The sequence below is a fragment of the Montipora foliosa genome, chromosome 6 (genome assembly GCF_036669935.1).
Source record: "Montipora foliosa isolate CH-2021 chromosome 6, ASM3666993v2, whole genome shotgun sequence".
NCBI classification, from domain to species: domain Eukaryota; kingdom Metazoa; phylum Cnidaria; class Anthozoa; order Scleractinia; family Acroporidae; genus Montipora; species Montipora foliosa.
In genome coordinates, this window is record NC_090874.1 from 60,015,316 (window position 1) to 60,034,021 (window position 18,706).

At 40.8% G+C, this 18,706-nt stretch overlaps 2 protein-coding genes across 5 annotated transcripts in view; both read left to right on the forward strand.

The window, feature by feature from the left end:
* LOC138007987 (zinc finger C3H1 domain-containing protein-like) overlaps positions 1-10,640 on the forward strand; it is a 39,542-nt gene extending 28,902 nt beyond the window's left edge. The window contains exons 19-26 of one of the 4 annotated variants that reach the window (XM_068855150.1): positions 1,041-1,345; positions 2,753-3,009; positions 4,226-4,517; positions 5,235-5,335; positions 5,586-5,687; positions 5,882-5,921; positions 7,165-7,227; positions 7,373-10,639. In XM_068855150.1, the coding sequence (XP_068711251.1) occupies positions 1,041-1,345; positions 2,753-3,009; positions 4,226-4,517; positions 5,235-5,335; positions 5,586-5,687; positions 5,882-5,921; positions 7,165-7,227; positions 7,373-7,492 (1,280 nt within the window). In that variant the 3' untranslated portion in view covers positions 7,493-10,639. Of the gene's footprint in view, positions 1-1,040; positions 1,346-2,752; positions 3,010-4,225; positions 4,518-5,234; positions 5,336-5,585; positions 5,688-5,881; positions 5,922-7,164 lie in introns of all 4 variants that reach the window. The other 3 variants (XM_068855151.1, XM_068855148.1, XM_068855149.1) reach the window with 3 other exon arrangements.
* A 2,949-nt stretch (positions 10,641-13,589) lies between these two features.
* On the forward strand, positions 13,590-17,259 carry LOC138007993 (QRFP-like peptide receptor). Its single transcript, XM_068855158.1, has one exon. It carries the CDS (start codon positions 14,456-14,458, stop codon positions 15,536-15,538), a length of 1,083 nt encoding a protein of 360 aa, XP_068711259.1. The 5' UTR covers positions 13,590-14,455; the 3' UTR covers positions 15,539-17,259.
* The last annotated feature ends 1,447 nt before the right edge of the window (positions 17,260-18,706 follow it).

The window sequence follows — 18,706 nt, forward strand, 5'->3', positions numbered from 1 at the left end:
AGACTTAAGTGCCTGATTTACTGGCAGATCAGCGTGTACACGAGCCGAAGCGTGAACAAGAAAGTGTTCATGATTTAGCCAAGTGCATTACAAATACAATAATAACGAGCTTAGGCACGGACGGCAACCGGAAGAGAACATTTCACGTGCTAGGACGGTGGTGTCTCTCAGATTTTTGTACTAATCATCTCTTATGGAGAAAAGATACTTAAGCCGTGTTCACAGGCCTAGATTATGATCGAATTAGAATCGAATTAAATATGAAATGGGTTCATATCAACTAATTGCAGTCCCAGATTATAACTGGATTATAATTACTTCAAACATCCTCAAAGGGGTTGTTTGAAGTAATTACAATGCGTAATTGAACAGAATGGCGTGCACGTGGTGGTATGAGCAGACGAAACTTCTAATCGCTTTATGGAGCGAAGGTTTGGATTTGTCTTCCTCAATTCTCGGAAGCTGTCCTTAGTTCTCTTCTCGCCTCAAGCACATGATGGTGATGATAATCATGGAAGCCACGCGACACGGCGCCATTTTGTCTCACACCGCGAGGTTACCCTGCGTATTGTACTTGAATTTTTGCAGATGTGAACAGAACCATAATTGAATGAAATTGAATGGAGTATAATAGCCTGATACATACTTCAGTTGATCATAATCAACGTTGAGTGTGAACACGGCTTTAGCAATATAAATGTAGTTGTGTGAAGACAAGTTAAAAGATAAAACAGCTCACTTCCGGTTGCTGTCCGCGTCTCAAAAATGCGCATGCTTAAGCTCCCTATTTTCAAAAGCAAGTGCTTTTATTTGATGGTAAATCATGCATGTACGCTAGAAGTCGCCAGTTTGTTGCATTGAGGAAGAGACATGTTTTGAAGTAACAACGTCAACAGCTGAATGTCTAAGCGCACTTGATTCTCATTTCTCCGTCACTGACAATGTCAAGAATGTGATAAATTATTAAAAGAATTTTTTGTTAACCTGTTGAATACCAGCTTCTACTTCTTCTTCTTCGTTTTGTTCTTGTATGTTGCCAGATGCATTGAAAGCGTGTAGACAGGTAGCAAAGGCGTCGTCAGCAAGATTGTCGGTTAGCCTCCCGCTTTATAAAAACCTGATTGCACTGGAGATGGCTTACGGGCGAGTTAACTCCGCAAGAGGAATCTGCCGCCATCTTCTCAAAGACAATCCTTCTGTGGTAGTATTGTGGTTGTGTCTGGCTGCTCTTGAAGACGCCACTCACGAGAATGGAGATGCAAGGGAGGTGTTTGAAGAAGCATTGGTTAAATGCAAAGGCCACGCTGAGGTAGCCTACAGTGCAGCTCGCTATTACCTGGAGAAGGTTAGTTCGTTAAAGATCTTTATAATGGGCTGCTTGTATTGCAATAGCATATTCCACAAGTGATAAAAATAGATCGTAACGCCTTATTACAGAGCATTATGGGATTGAAATGCTGACAAACATTGCAAAAATTTCTTTGTTTTTTGTCCACATGTTAATCCCATGATGCTTTGGGCGCTAAATCATGACGTCAATTGAAAAGAGTGCTATTAAATGCAAATGTGTTTTCATCGGTCAGGTAAATCTTTGTGGTGATAACACACGCACTTTGCCATTTTCTCCTGGGCCTAATCGTCCAAAAGCCGATTAAGACTAATCAATTAAAGCCCAGGCAACCGAGGTTTAAATGCTATCCGTCAAGAAAAGCTTCAACTATATGTTATGCTGAAAGGTAACAACAAGACTAACTTAAAATTGAAGGCTAAGCATCTTCTGGAAACGTCTTTGATTGTAAACAAACTGAAAGAAGAGTTTTCCAGTATTCCAGGATTAGTTTAATCAGGCTTTGAGCAAATGTCCCCATGGAGATCAAACTTGTACATGTAGTGCACAAGTCACTCTAGGTTAGCAAAACTGGCAGTTTGTTTGTCACATGACCAGCCTACTGCAGTAAGAATCACGCGTGCATTCTTTTTCAACTTCACAGAGTATTTTTTCTCTATCTGCTTTTCGAAGGAGTTTTTGTGAGGTTGAATAGAGAATCAACCCATTCTCCTCACCATCTTATTATTAGCTAAACAGACTGTAATTTCCACTGCTTCCGTAGGTAAAGGAAAGGAAAGGAAAGGAAAGGAACTTTATTTGAGTGTCTAGTCGTTCTAGCGCTGGGGCACTAACTGGGAACACTGCAAACTGAAATTAACAGTTAACACACATCAAGTCAAATGTTGGTTTTTGCAGAGAGGGGAAACCGGAGTACCCGGAGAAAACCTCTCGGTGCAGAGTAGAGAACCATCCAACTCAACCCACATATGACGCCGAGTCCGGGAATCGAACCCAGGCCACATTGGTGGGAGGCGAATGCTCTCACCACTGCGCCATCCCTACACACCTTATGACTGCAAGGTCACATGAGATATTTTATTTAACCCATTCAAAACCTTTTTCAGTCTTTGAAATAACCTCTGTTACACGCTTAAAGGTCACTCAAAGAAGGGTGCTCCCAGGGTAACTTAACTTTGCCTCCTCCCTCCAGAAACTATGCAGTTACACTTTTTTGGTTTCCACAGTAAATAAATACGTGCGCTGCAGTAGGTGTGCTTTAAGCAAATGAACTCCTACTACTGTACGTTATAACGGTATTTTCCGTGAAACCCATTCCACGATCCATTTTATTGGTTAATGTACATGTGTAATTGTCTGTTATCTCGCTGTTTGACCTTTTACAATATTATTTCTCCCCCATAGAGTGAAGTCGAGAAAGCCTTGACAGTTCTCAACAAGTGTGTGCATTACAAGTTTGCTTTGCCAAGCAAATCTTCTCAAGGCGAAATGGTTAGTCTTGCCGACATCTCCTCAGAACATGAAGATGTTGACACTGTCGCGCTTTACCGAAAGCTTTTGTCTCAGCCACTTCCTTATGACTACAAGTGCCTTCCCCTTATGCCAGATGTCACTCCACACAGCTTGAAGGGAGAGAAGCTCTATCTATGGCTATCTTATTGGTATGTGCTTTTTTGACTGTAGTTGCATGGCAGGGCGAAAAGGTTTTCTCATAATTTCAGCTTTTATTTATACTTATTACCTTTGCAATTTTGACTAAGTCTAGGCCTGACGAAAGATAAAAGTAATCCTCGCACCTATTTGTACAATTTAAGTAGTAGGCTGTTTCCAAATTCATGGCTGCCTCCTGTTCAAAGCGAGTTTAAGTGCGAAGCTTTTATGATGGTAATTAGATCTACTTTACATATGAATTAAAACTAATTTGCATAAGAAAAACTTCGCACCAAGACTCGTTTTGAAGAGGAGGCAGATATGAACTCGGAAATGGCCTATTGTCTTGCTAGAGCAGAGGTCATGGGTTCCCGTTTAAGCCGCCTGGAATTTTCAGGTCAGGGGGCCGTTTCTCGGAAGTCCCGAAACTTTACGGGCCATTTTTGGGTGTCACAATTTCCTTTGTAACTCAAGAACGGAGAGCATTTAATTCGTCAAACTTCACAGTTATTTTATTATTTTTTTTTTTTTCACCTTGAAAACATGTTAAAAGATTGGCTTTACAAAACAAGCGGTTGGCAATTTCACAGATGGCTTTTCGGGCCCGAAAAGTTTTCGGGACTTTCGAGAAACGGGCCCCAGGTGTCTGTAAGTGACAATGGGCAGCTATAGTAACGACGACGGCAGCGGTAATTAACGAAAACGTCGTCGATAAATGTGAATTCGCGTTATTGTAATCGCCTGGCGACTATTCCAAACATTTTAACGTGACAAAGGTGTGGCAAACCCTCAAGGAAAACTAGTATGAACTAGTAGATAACGCGCCGAGTTGGTTATAATAATTTTATATCTAGCAAGCCCGAGTAGAATGATTGTTTTATTAAAAACTTCAGGATCAACAACTCTTCTTTGGTGTTCCCGGGGGTAGTATTGTCGACGAAAGCATTGATTTTTGCCTCGGCCTATTCCGGCCCAAAGTGGCTTTTGTCGGCCATTTTTTTCTCAGAGCTGCAAAAATGTTTTCAGCTCGCTTTATTGCTGACGCGTTCCTTGATCATATTAGCTACAGATGGTATTTGAACTGATAGCCTGTGTCCGGCGAGCCAATGAAAATGCTGGAAATCTGATATCTGTAGTTCAGTTTTTAATAAATGCATTGGGTTTAGGTAACTACTCTGTTAGTAGCTTTTTGCTTGATATTCTCTGTGTTGAAAAATCTGTTTTCAGCCTGTTACTTGAGATCGCTCCACCGTCTCCAACAGCTTGGGAAAATCTGTCTGCTGAGTCGGCATTTGAAACAGCTGTACACAGCCCTCTTGACAGACAAGATGTGCATACGCTGTGGACAGAATACCTTTTCTACCAGAGATCCAAATTCCTTTTGAGAAAAAGATCTTTGTCGGTTCATCAGCAGCCCATGAGTGAATTAGTAAACAGATGCTTGATGTCGGTGAGCACCAGTAGCTCCCTTCCTCACTCGTCAAGCGCTGTATGGCAGGATTACAGATTCCACAATCAGGTGAACGGGTAGTCGAATGTTGCATTATCGTACGCCATTTTTACCCTTGGGAATATTGCTATTGCCCTTAAGGAAGCAGTTACTCGTGTGCGACTAATATTTTAATAGCAAAGGGGATTGGTAGCATCCGAACAAGTAGTTCGGAGCACTCGGAGATTTTCCGAGTTTGGCCGAATCTTCATCGATTCATGTATCTCTAAGATCATAGCCATAGGTTCTACTTTTTCAATAAAAGTCAGCGTTATTGGTTTATGATGTATAATTGATGCCTTCAAGACGTGCCCATGAAAGTTGCAGATGTCAAATTCGCAGACAAGCCACTGTGGGCTCGGAGGTTCGAAGCTGAACCCGGCTCAGTTCTGTAGCATGAAGTAACTTAGGTTATTGCTATTCCACCCTGAACGGGATGCTAGGCTATCACAGTCCTATTCTCTGTAGTAGACCAGAGAAACCTTTTTGCTCTGCAAACACAAGCCAAACGATTTTCCCTGCTGTATCCTTGGACATGTGGTCCAGTGGATTCTTAACCACACACACTGTTTTGTGTCACTACAAATGTTGTTTGGTAACACAGGTTACCTACCAGCATTCTGTGGTCGAACATACTCCCAGGTGCTTCTTGCAAAGCGAAATAACAACCTTTTAGGTCATAGGAAGTACGTAGAGGGCATAAGTTCAGCTGTTCTCTTTAGTTTGCTTGTTTTATTTACTTTATAGGTTATGAATATATCATTGAGCTGTGTACCCGAATCGTGTTGGTCTGAGGAATTTCAGAAGTTCCAGAGGATTTTCCCTGGAAGTGTCACTTTAGCACTGTGGTAAATCCATTTGTAATTCAATTTCTATTTATTGCAAAAACTAATCATTATTATTGACAAGTTTATTAAGCATTTTACGTCTCTCTCATATCTTTCGTGCGTGAATTCGTCAGTGCGAGATTGAGAATTCTAAGATGGCTTAGCCCTGTTGTTGTTTCGACTTCCTTGCTTAAGAAATTTGAAAGAAGTTATAGGCCTTGCTTAAGAGTTCATGCGTTGTGGCATTTGATACAGTTTGTTTTCTTTACAGGTCTTGTAAGCATGAGATGGCGAAGAAAAACTATGAGCAAGCTAAAAAGATCTGCGCTTCATTCCTCGCAGATAATCCTTGTAGCATTAGCCTGTGGAAAGTGTACCATTACGTTCTTATTTTGCTTTATTGATTGCATACGAAATTAAGTCTTCTAACATTCAAAACAACGGTCATTTTCAAATTTTGCTCGGTTTTTGTTCCTTTTTTTTCCGTAAGGTTGCGACCTTGATTTAAATGACTTCCTCGCCTTTTTTGCGGCTTTGTTTTTTTTTTTGTACTTTTCTTTACAACAGGGCCATAGCTATTGAGCTGCAGAGAAAGTGCATCAAGGAGGTAATCCTACTAATTCAGGAGTTCTTTTATTGCAGTTAGTCGTTTCCAGACCAACTGGTTTATATTCAAGTGGAAGGGGGCATCCAATAGTTTTTAGTTTAAACGCGACAATTCCTGGGTCCTCGTCAGTTTTCATTTTTCTATATTAACTTCAAGCATTTCCAGTCCCGATTTAAAACGAGGCCTGGAAAAAACGACCGCGCTGGCTGCTGACTTAATGTGGTCGATCCCAGTAAAACATGCCTCAGTGTTTATGGTTCCCTTGATGAAAAGCGCTGTTTTGTTGTTGTTGTTGTTGTTGTTGTTTGTTTTTTTTTTACCCTTTTTCTGCGCAAATTGATACTGTTATGGGCAGCTCTAAAAACGCTGCACTTGGTTGGAGAGTTTTTATGTTAACGCAGATAGTAAACTCTTTCAAAGTGAAGACGTTTGTTTAACGTGGATTGACGCCTCTCTTCAGAAACTGCTGGCAACTAATTCAAGCTGAGTATAAAATGGCTGCATAACGGTTTTAAGTCCAGGTCGCAACTCCAGGCTGGCAACTTCGCTGTCCAAGACACCCGTCACTCTACATTAGTATTTCAAGATGAGAAGAGGATGGGGTTGATGGGGGTACAGGAAAAAACCAATAGGAAAGGAAAAGGAACTTTATTTAGCGCTGGAGCGCCAATTGGGGATACTGTAAGCTGAAATCAACATTAAACGCAAATCAAATCAAATTTTGGTTTTTGAGGAGAGGAGAAAACCAGATTACCCGGAGAAAAACTTCTCGGTGCAGAGTGGAGAACCACCCAACTCAACCCACATATGACGCCGAGTCTGGGAATCGAACCCGAGCCACATTGTTGGGAGGCGAGTGCTCTCACCACTACGCCAGCCCTGCACTCCGATAAACAGCTAGTAAGGCTTCGGCGGATCAAACACGTTGCCACTGCACGAGGAGGCGTTGGACGCATATTCTGATATCCATGAATCGCCGGCTGCCTTGCTGAATGCCTAATTTCTTTGATGTTAAGTTTGGCTAACTAACGCTTTACCGTTTTTCTTCTTTTCTTTCCCTCGTGGTTCGATAAATGTTAATAGTCGAAACGATCGTACCGGCGGCTTTCATTTTCAGGGCCCTATGGATTTGTTACAGGTTGTCCCCAGCCCTGAACAGAGTTAATGGTTTTTAAGCCATTGTAATTTCTTGGTCCGGAACGTGTGTTCTTTGTGAACTGGCTCAATCATCTCTGTTTTCCAGGCTCGCAAGATGTACCAACAGGCCACCGAAATTTTACCATTTGCCTCAACACTGTGGAAAGATGTAAAGTCACTGTTTGGTTTGCTTGTTTTTTCGTTTTTTTGTTTTGTTTTTTTTTTTTGTTTTTCTTTTTACCGGGTGAATGTTCCGTTGTATTGCCCCCGTAAACTGTTGACTTCATTTTGATTGTACTCTTTCAATTTCACAGTTTTTGATGTTTGAGCTCGCTCAGAGTGGCGATGGCGCAGCCGTCCAGGAGATTGTGTCAAAGAGTCGGGAAATAGGTGTTGACCTTGAAGATTATTTGAATACCCTTCTTGGCAAATGAGTCGAGGTGTTCAGTTTACAGTAAACTGTTGCAAGTACAGTTTACCAACGAACTTTTAAGTGGCACAGATTGCCTCTCTTGGGGGTATCGTCCAGTCACATTACTCTGTTGCATGGTGCATGGTGTTTCCTGTTAATAGACTCTAATATCAATCATGCCAAATGATTCCTTCAAGGACTTTATAAGTGTCGTCTTCCTCGGCTCGGAAAACTCAGTAGGATGCCCAAAATTGTGCGACAATCCACAATATTATCTTCCTATTTTGGTATCTTTCTTTGTAAGACTTTTTCACGCACAAAGATACTCAAGTTACCACGCTGACCGGTCAAAGTAGTGAAGTACTTTATATCTTTTTGAATCTGAGATTTTGCTTTGTGTTTTACAATTCCGTATCCAAGACTTTGAAGTATTTTTGAATATCTTACAGATCTTTACCTTATATTAGATTATAGTTCGCCGACAACTCAAACTGTTTTGTGATAAAGGAAGTTGGTAAAAAATCAAATTCGAAGGAAAATTTTTCAAAGAAAATAGTCTTCTCTGCCGTAGCTCGTAGCCGCAGGAGGAGGGGCAAAAAAATGAGTATATTCTCATGCCAAGGGCAAATTACTTATTTTTTAAAAGAAGATTATTTCTAAATTCATCGTTTGTTGAGATTTATTAAAGAAAATCGGACACGATTGGTGCATTCCTGTAAGGTTGTGTGTTCAAAATGCAGGTTTTGTGAGTCTTGCGTTTTTGTTCTGCTTTGTCTCGTCTAAGTAAGTGGAATTTAATGTTGCAATGCGTAGGTTACCAGTTCCGTTGAACACAGCTTTATGTTTAGTGTCTGTGGATTTGCGTAAGGTTGCAAACGTATTCTCAGTGTTACTTTATTGTGATTTCATTATACATCAGTATTCTTTCACTGTCTCGCTGTCATGTTTATTTGTCTGTGCGTCTTTGTCTTTTCCTTTCTCTGGCGCAATGAGTCAGTTACCCAAGAAAACTTGAAGCCCAATAGTCCTGACAGTGAATCAAGAAATGGCACTTAAAAGAGTGAAGAGCGCTGAAATCGTCGCAGCCCGTATGTCGAAATGAAGCTCAAGTCCATAGGTTGCGGGAGGTTGAAGATAGGTTATCCAGTGTCTGATATCTCTGAGGCAATTAGTTAATGGTTCACAGGCAGTAATTCAGACAGTCCGATTAAAAAAAACTTTAAGTCCGACAGCATAACATAGCAGTTTCTCTCTACTGACTTGCGTTCGCCAATCATCCAGCCTGACTCTCTTAACCTCTTTGCTTAGTGAATGAGCAGTTAACTCATAAGTACACCAGCTGCTCGTTCGGTTGGTCGATTTGTCTGTCAAATCCACGGTAGATTCAGCGGGAGGTCGTTCAGTTATAGTGAGTGTCCATTCCTGTTCAATTTCAGCTTACCTATTTTAGTTAAGACAGGAAATTAGCCAGCAAGTCTGTCTGCAGGAGAGAAGGATCATTGATCGCTGACCGTCCAGTCACTCAACCCAAAGTACCCTGTAACACGGCCATCTTGTGGCAAATATTGGATTGCCATCAGTTGTCAGGCAATGAGTCATTTCTTGGGTTAGTCATTTGGTCAGTTAGTCATGAAGTCAGTCGATCAAGGCACATGCAGTCTTGTTAAGATCCCGTAGCTAATCAGAAGTTCATTCTAACACGCTTTGTGTGAAAATCATTGTGTTGGAATGAGTTATAAATAACGTTATCTATAACCGTCCATCAATTAATCCTTTCTATGTAGTCATCACTGATGACCATAATGCCATGTGTGAAAGCGAGTGTATGATAGAGTCAGTAAATATGAGGGAGCGAGTGAGTGAGTGAATGACTACGGGAAAGAGCGAAAGGGAGTGAGTCTGTGAGCGAGTGAATGAGTGAGTGTGATTGAACGAGTGTGAGTGAGTGAGAACGTGAAAGAGTGTGAAAATTCAGGCCGCTTAAGCGGGATTCAAACCCATAACCCATGCGATGCCGGTGCACTCTACCAACTGAGCTACAAAGCTGCACGGCTGGGAGCAAGGCAATTTGTTGGACTCGTGTGGCTCCGTGAAAGGAATAACGAATGAGAATGCATTTGTCAGTGCGTGCATACGTTTGTTGGTTTTCTTGTTACTTTGCTTTTTTTCCCAGGTTTGGACCTCAGAAGGACATCAGCTTGTCAGAAGTAAATCATTTATCAAGCGAAGGCCTCTTGCACTTAGTATGTGGCTATTGAGCTATATTTGGTGCATTTTACAAACATTGAACTCACAATGAATCAAGACATGAAGCTCGAGGAGTGGAGATTACTGAAAGCAATGCAGCCTTTTAGGTGAAAGAACCTTGAGGCTCATTTTCAGACCTCTCAGGCTGATCGAGGTTGAAAGAGACTGGGGCTATTTCTGGTGGCTTGCCAAGGTCTAAACTTGTAATATTTTTAAGTAGGACGGACGTGCCCTTGACTCATAGGGATAATTACTGAACCCAAGCATGCGATTCGCTTCACTTTGGTTTTGTTCGTTGTAAATAAAGCTGGCAAAGTTTTGCATTCTACATCAGGGTTGACACCGGAAAACTCGTTTTCCCGAATTTTCTCCTCTTTTTTTTTTTTTTTTGTAAGTCAACAGGTCGGGGCTGCAATCGCAAAGCCTTGAATCTTGAATGGAAGCTTATAAGTACCTTTAAGTGTCGTGCTCGAGAAAGATCCCATTTCCTACTTGGCGACTGAACTTTCAGTGTATTTATTAACTACAACAGTCGATGAATGTGAAACTATGTGCTCATGCAGATCGGTGGGGAAAGACTATTTTAATTTCCCACCGTCGAGAAGAGCCTTCAAGTGAACGGTTAATTCATTGCTTGTGTTCGATATTTAATGTTGAATGCTCCTGTAAATGTGAATATAATTAAATTTGGCTTGGTATAAAATTCGTGTGTGGTTTATTGTCTGCTGCCTTCCGTTTTCACTGAGTGCAGTGCGGTCGCACTACGGTGGTGTGTAGAGCGTCCTATTAGCTGCAAGCTGTCGCTGTCCATTTTGCTGACCTTGAGGATCGAGGCCTCTGGGACGCTCTTGTTTCCTTTTGTGCGATCAGGACCCTTACAAAGTGGCAGGAAATTGAGTTTATGCACCAGTACGGTTACTGCTCGCGCGATGGAAAACTGTATACTTGAATTATTTCCTCGGAACAAGTACTCATGCTTGCACTGAAATAACAAGTTAATCCAATAATGGCACTGTAACCTTACATAAAAACAATGGTCGGTGAAATGCAAATCATTTCTAGTTTAACCCTGCATTAAGCAAATTCTCCTTAACAAAGACCTAAATATTTAAATCGACTCAGTGTCCCAGCCCAATCGTTGTTGGTCTTTACTCGTAATATGTATAATTTGCTTTAATGCCAAAATGGCTTCAAGGTGACAGTGGCGTGTCTTCTGCGTCCGAGACGTGTGCCCGGGCCACTTTGCCACACCTTCAGCCTCAAGTAAACGAATAAAAGACATAGGTATCAATTTATTCTAAACTTTCCTTGGCCGGCCGCTCACCTCGTGGCTTTGTATTTTCTACGCAAGCAAGGTTTACGTGGGATGCCCGTGGCAGATCACGTTGAAATACATTCGTGTGTCGTTTTCAGCGTTTCATCATAAAATACTATGATTAGCTACATGCCTGTCACGAACCTCTTGATTTAGGACATAACATGCATGCCTCTTTTTATTTTGGCACAGAAGGTAATCGGAAGAGCTTACAAGGACATACCAATACACACACACACACCACTTCCCTTCTCCGAATTACTGCGTTCTCATACTGAATTCGCAGGAAAAGAGTATCCCTCAAGTGATCTTCGTCTGCTCTTGCTTAGAGCGTTTTGTCGATCAAGCGCAATAGAACAGCGATGAAAGCGAGAATATTATACCTCTTGCCTTCATTCCCGGTTCCTACCACCGTAAAGAAATGCAACTAAATTGCTTTTATTGAATGTCAGTACATGCAAATAACATTGATGCATGAAAAAGCTTGAAGTCGCAAAGGAAATATTCGATTCTTGTCACATTCAAACTTCCTTAGCGCTTTCATCAGGTCCCTTGGGACTCTCATTCGGCTTCAATTGCATTTGCAACTAACCTTCACATTTTACGCAAGCATCATCCCGCGTAGACGCCACCAGACGTCTTGTTTAGACTTCAACTTTAGAGTCCGAGGAGCTCAGGCTCAGAGGATGCTTTCCATCTCCGGAACCAAATCTGGGAAAGCATCATTGCTTTGACGTGGTGATCATCGGGTTGGTTGTGGATAGAGGAGCAACGCCACGCTTTGCTGATATTTAACAACTATTCATAGAAGTGGAGATGGCTCACTTGATGCCGGGATATTTACCGAACCGCGAAACGGCTCGAGGAGGGTGTTATTCCACGAACCTTGAGAGAATAACACAAGAAATTGTTTTATTATTCATTCGAAATTTTGTGAACCTTGGCTTGGCAGCCATATTAAGTAATGTGGCGTGACGTGTCCAATAAAGTTTGATTCACGACTGATGTCATTCGTCAGGAATAGTCTTCTTATTCGGGGCCGGGGATCCTGCTTTCTAAAACGGAGAAATATTATTTTGAAAGGAGTAATAAAGATTCAGTTATATCTCCCAGATAATGAGATACTGACTTAATTTAATGTATTGCAAAAGAGTCATCTTCTTGTCAATACCTTCGCCATGAGTAAATTAACCGTTTACTCATGGCGAACGTTGGTCAATATATAAGCTGTATATTGCTTGACTTTACGCTACAAAGTTGAGGTTAGAACTGGATTTTACCAACAACCATAGCCTGTGACATAGTTGCATTGGTGGTACTAAGGTGGCGCCGGGTCATCAAACCCCTAGGATACTCACGATGCCCGGCCGGGTAGAAAATAATCCCCATACTTTACTTTAAAGAAGTCCCGAGACACGTGTCATTTTGAACTGTGACATCGCTCTCTTGGTGATTGAGGCATGGATTGGAAGACAAGAGCTTTGCTCTGCAGCACCCGCACTGTGATACACTTAATTGTTCGTCACTTTTTTCATCGTATACGTATTTCTAATATGATTTTACTCATCTGTTCGGAAAAAAAAATCAATTGATGTATTTGGTTTAGTGAGCGTACGACGATTACTCAAATTGCATTTTGCAAGACCAGGACCATGGTAACTACGAAAGTGTAAACTTGAATAAAAAGTTTGGGGTGGGTGTTTTGTGTTTGAAATAATTTTAAATGCGTTAATTAAAAAACGCTTTCACGACCTTGTTGTTGATCTTCTATTTCTCTACAGAGTCAAATTACTCTGCTTAGCTTTCAGGATCCTTTCAAGGTCTATTGTCGTTGGTAGAGAACTAATTTTTAATAAAATTACTACCCGTAACCCATTGTTTACACGAGCCGCAAATTGCAGTCTTGATTGACTTTTGAACAAGTCATTGATCAAAGTCACGCCTCAAACACTAGGGATTATTGAAACCCACAGCTGAAGAGTCCAATATTTGTTTCATAACTGAACCTCAGCAATCTTGCATGCAGGTCCGTCAACTTCTTTACAAAAACAGATACTTGCACTGAAAAGCTCTGACGCAAATCATTCAAGTCGCAAGATGGTGTTATTGGAACCGCATAGGTTGTTTTCCATCGTTAATGGACAGACAGTAATTGACGTAAACTGGCTATTCTTTTAGCTGCTAATCCACTCTAAGTGCGATCGAATGCCAAAGTTTCAAGAAAACCCAGCGAGAAAGTTCGATTCGCTAACACGTTTCGAAACAGCGGGCTGTTTTGAGAGTCAATATTTTTCGGTTTCCGAGTGAACAGTCACATAAAACGTGTTTTTGCATATTGTTTACTGAGGTTTCAGGCTCCACAAAGTATTCTGTGGTTTCTGTCAATTACTCTTGAAATTAGACCTTAAAACGTAAATCGTTCCAAAAACTGATAGTTCGTGACGATATTGATGCAATCTACTTTATTTAAAGATTCCTTTATCTTTTTCTGTGATATTGACAGTATTTGTGGGCGCATATTCTTGTAACTAAATCTTAACCAAACAAGAGACGGCAGTTAATCCTGAAAGAGACTCGTTAATTCTCGCATTATTTTGATTTGTTCTGTGCTTGTCAGTGGTTGATAGGTGCGTTTCTCTTGCTGGGCTAAGAGTCACATACCCATGGTATCGCTTTTGCAAAGCTGCGAATAAGCCTAACAGCTGAAATTACGCTCTAAAGTGAACTTAAGGTTCCTCATCAAAAGGGGAACAGGTCGAAATCGAAATCGAGGCATCGACAGAAACGTGTGTGTCCGTATCTGTCATTCTGTGGTACAACGTCTAACCGGGATAATACTTGAAGTAACTGGGGTCAACAGCAGAGACTTATGTGACTTGGTCACTTCTCAAAAAGGCTCGTCCTTCTTATCTGGTTTAATTCACAATAACACAAAACAAGGAATCGTAAACATCGAGTAATATGATTTGCGCAACAGTCATACGTTCATCGGATTAAGTTTCCCACATTTACGCGCAAAAACGTTGCGAAACGCCGAAGGAAGTCATTAGAAAAAAGCCAGGAGAACTAACAGTGCGGGTTTATTAGTGTGAATATCGGCGAAGTCAAGCAGCTTGCTTGAGTAACCGGCTCCCTTGTCGATAGCCGTGGGGTTTCCAGAGTAATCAACGGTGTTGTTTCCGCGATCACACGGGCTTTATGAGGAATTAATTAATCATCAACAAAATTTAAGTGTCAACTGCGCTACTGGTTTATATCAAACAGCACATTGGCTTGTACAGTTTGGAGAAGAGAGAGTGGAATCACTTATCGCCTACTTGCAAAATATATTTCAGAAACTGAAGGTACGTTTTCATTCACCAATTATCAGTACGGTGTAAACTTAAGGACAAGTCAATCTGTCAGTTTGTCATTCAATGCTCAATGGCAACAAGTAATAGCAGTGACCCCGAAATACAATGTGAATATCAGAGCGATACACGCACGGAACAAGTTTTCAAGTTAACTGCCTATTTCATCATCCTGTTTGGCTCTCTAATAGGCAATGTGCTGGTCATACTCGTTGTTGTCTTGAACAGACATATGCGAACTATCACAAACTATTTGATCGTGAACATGGCCGTTGCCGACCTTTTGCTGACAGCTTTTAACATGCCAGTCACAATCAAAGTTATAGCGACTCGCAGCATCGACTGGTCTGTCACTTTGTGCAAGATCATCCCTTTCACACAGTCACTGTCTGTAGCAAGTTCAGTTTTGACGTTGGCAGCTATCTCTATTGACCGTTTCCTAGCTATCATGTTCCCTCTCAAGCGGTACGTGACATTTTCCATAGCATGTATCATGATTGCAGTGGTGTGGATAGTTGGAATCGCCGTCAACTCTCCGATCTTTTACGCCATGAAAATCGTTTTCGACGAACAAGCCCAAAAAAGTTCTTGCTTGGAGGTATGGACTCCGGTCTTCACAGAAAATGCGGCCAGAGACTTCACAATCGTTCTTTTCGCAGCTTTTTATGTTCTTCCCCTTTTAACTATTTCCGTCTTGTACAGTTTTGTTATTCACAATCTTTGGGTCAGAAAAGTTCCTGGAGTTCAAACGCAAGCAAATCAACTTCGCGCTGACAGGTCCAAGAAGAAGGTTCTGAAGATGCTACTCGCAGTTGTGGTGGTTTTTGCACTGTGCTGGCTGCCAGTTTATATCACGCAGTTTATCACATTCTTTGGCCAAGAAACGTTTCCATGTGGTGCCCCGACCACTTTCGCTTTCGTGGGATACTTTCTTGGCCATGCAAATAGCGCTATCAATCCGGCCATGTATGCTGTATTTAACAGTCACTTTCGCAAAGGCTTCAGAGACGTGTTGCTTTGTCGCTGTCGTCGGAACAGAATTGTTCCGCTAGTAACTCAACCTGAAGCAGTTGGTACCCGCGACAACACCGCTCTTGGGCCTGTGGTACTTCGCGCCGGTTCGAAAGTCTCAACGACTAGTGACACCCTCCCCTGACCTCCCACTAAACTTAGTCACTGATTGGTTGGAAGGAAGCCGTAAAGATTGGAGACTGAAGCTAAAGGGCAGGACAGGCGGACAGAAATCACAATAAAAACGTTGTTCATGATTCATTATGCTTAAAGTGGCTCAAACCAGTTTCAACACTTTCAAGAGACCTTGTTATTAGAAGGATTGACACCACAAAACTTTATCACGTAGCAGAAATATTATGGTACCATGTGAAACATCAAACATTGCTGAACAAGATGCAGTCATGTTTGTGAAGTGACAAGTTATCATGGCAACAGGAAAGCCTTGCAAAAACACCCTAGATTTTGGCTTTAGTTACTCATATCTGAAAAACGAACTGGGTGACCCCATTTTTTTATTGTACAAAAGTGATCAGCAAGCCAAGGTGAAACTCTCTGCAAGGTTTAAAAAAATTCTGTGGAGTGGATTCAGAGCTACCTTAACTTTTAAATTATTTAAGGTGGCTCTGAATCTGCTCCACCGAATTTTTTAAACTTGGCAGAACGATTCACTCTGGAATGCTGATTACATTTCAGAAATAAAAAATGGGTAGTCACCGAGTTCGTTTGTGAGATATGAGCAGCTAAAGCCAAAATTTGGGGTGTTTTTGCAGGGCTTTCCTGTTGCCACGGTAACTTTTTACGTCAATAAAAAATGACCGAATCTTTTTCAGCAATAATTGGTGTTTGATATGGTACCATAACATTGCTGTTAAATGATAGTGTTGTAAGTGTTCTAATAAGAACGTTTCTTTTAAGTGTTGAAACTGGTGTGAGCCACCAACGTAAAACACGAACCAACGCAAATTAAAAACACTCTGGTAACACTCCAGTTTCTTTTAGAACTCCACAAACCTTGAAGGTTAAGGTTAACCCCCCCCCCCCCCCTTCCCCTACAAATTAGCCTGTCAACCTTAACAGGGCTGCAAAGAATCCCGCAAAAGAAATGTTCCTAGTATAATTGTGTTCAGTCGATCATATATAGAACTGCTATTTTCTAACACTATGCTGAAAACATCCCGTACCTCAGTGTGCGAAATCTTCCAATCATTATAATGTCTCAAAGTTACTAGATGTGATCATTTATAAGGTTTTAATTAAGAAATAAATTTCCTTTAATCCTTTAAAGATACTGGTTTCATAAGACAATTTCACGGTAAATTCACCATGGGATTGCGTATCATAAATATGCTTTATTTTTATTCAGTTTTTTTAGAGAACTTAAGAAAGACGAAAGTTATAGCCTTTTTACTACGTTTTAAATACTCCAATTCACTGTTACACCAGTTGGAAATGTCCCTCAATAAATAACGATTTTCCGTCATTTATCATAAACGACAGCAGGATCGAAGCAGGGCGTATATGACTGCAGAAAGTATTTGCTTCAAATTACTTTTCTAATGCAATCCCAACTTTTTAACACATGAAAAAAGTATACAAACTAGAATGCAATGAAATAATTCGTTCCCGAGTCGCCGAGACTTTTTCAGTTTTTTAATAATATTTCCACTTTATGTAAAATGAAAAAAATGTAAATGCTTTGTTTATAGTGGAAGTGCACTTAGCTATCAAGCTAGTTTACAGGCACCCCACTTTTAACAATGTGAAAGAAACAATTCAAAGTTATCCAATTATGAACGTGCATGGAATGAAAATTTTTTCTTCGGGATCAACTTTATAGTTGGATATTAAACCTCTTGTGATAAACTGAGACCAGACTTTCTGGCGTTCGGGAAGTTATCCGTTTCGATGAGTTCAATTTCTGCCCGGAACAATCTTGAAATGTCAAGTGCTTATAAAACCGACAAAATTGATCGGAAATTAACGTTTTCAGCAACAGATAAGATTGTGAGACGTTCAGAACACTTCAAGTGACAGTCCTCGAAACACTTGAGAGGTTTTTTAATCATGAATATCAGTCATTAAGAGAGGAAATAAAACCGCTGGACGAAGAGTTGACTTCCTTTTAAATTGTTATTACCGGAGTCATAGATTTTTGGAAATTAACCTGCGGGCGGAAGAACTGCTTGAAACGAATTGTTTAGCCTCAGTAAGCCTGCATGCAATCTTTGATGCTTGGATATAATAAATGAGATTCGCCTTTTAATTTGGACTGAATGAAGGTTCTCCTGGCGCTATTTTGGTTTCAAAACTAGAGATAGAAACTCTAAAATCACCTACCCAGTAGAAAGAACAATAGTATAGGGATTTATGGATCGCGTGAACTTGGTTTTTTTTTAATAATTCAACCGCAGGCTGAGATACAGAAAAACGCGAGAGACCTTGTCCGTTTTACAACTTGAACCTCTTGTAATTCTATATGACGTCACCGGACGGGATGCATCCAAAAGTAAGATCAGGGCTCCTTCATGGAGCCTCGCTCTAAAAAACTCATCTCTGGTAAACAAAGCAGAAAAAAAAAAACTACATTCCATGAAAAATATTAGAGAAAAGACTTAAGCCCTTATCCAGAAAATTCTACTAAGTTATGTTAGTGCCGGCTGTGTCCTTGAAAAATGTTTTGTTTCATATTTTCCTGGGCCCGGTTGTTCGAAAGCCAGTTAACCTAATCCAGGATTAGGGTGAACTTTGGTTTCATTTTTTCAACTTTTTGGTGAAAATTTCTTTTGCTTATTTTTGTTTTTCAAGATTGACTTCCTCTAATGTTAAGTCTTGACGAATATCAGCGTGGAACAGCATTTGGGAGTAGAGAAATAAACTCCTTGGTTAATTTTTAATCTGCGATTAGCGTTAATCGGCTTTTGAACAACTGGGCCCTGGTTTTTAATTTCTTCACTTTTTTTACATCTTTGACACGTTCAACAAACACCCCTGCTTGCTAAGGTTGTAAAATGAGCAGAACAATGCTCATTTTTTAAAATGATCATTGGTGGTGAAAATATCACTATCTAGCAAATCGGGGGCTGAAGTTAACGTTACGTGATGACGCTTAGACGGGCTGATATAAAAGAAATCGCGTTCGGCGGATGGGTATTGGAAAAAACGATATTGACCACGGTGCCTCACGACTTAATCTGATATCAAAAGCTTTTGAGTTTGGTTAAGCATAATGGCTCTGTCGGTGTTTGTTTCTTTTCTGGTTTGGCCAAAGGTAATCTGAGCGCACTGATGAACGTGTTGAGGAGGCTTAGCG

Bases quoted from the DNA above. Each gene is read 5' to 3' on its own strand.
- LOC138007993 (XM_068855158.1), top strand. From the start codon at position 14,456: ATGGCAACAAGTAATAGCAGTGACCCCGAAATACAATGTGAATATCAG.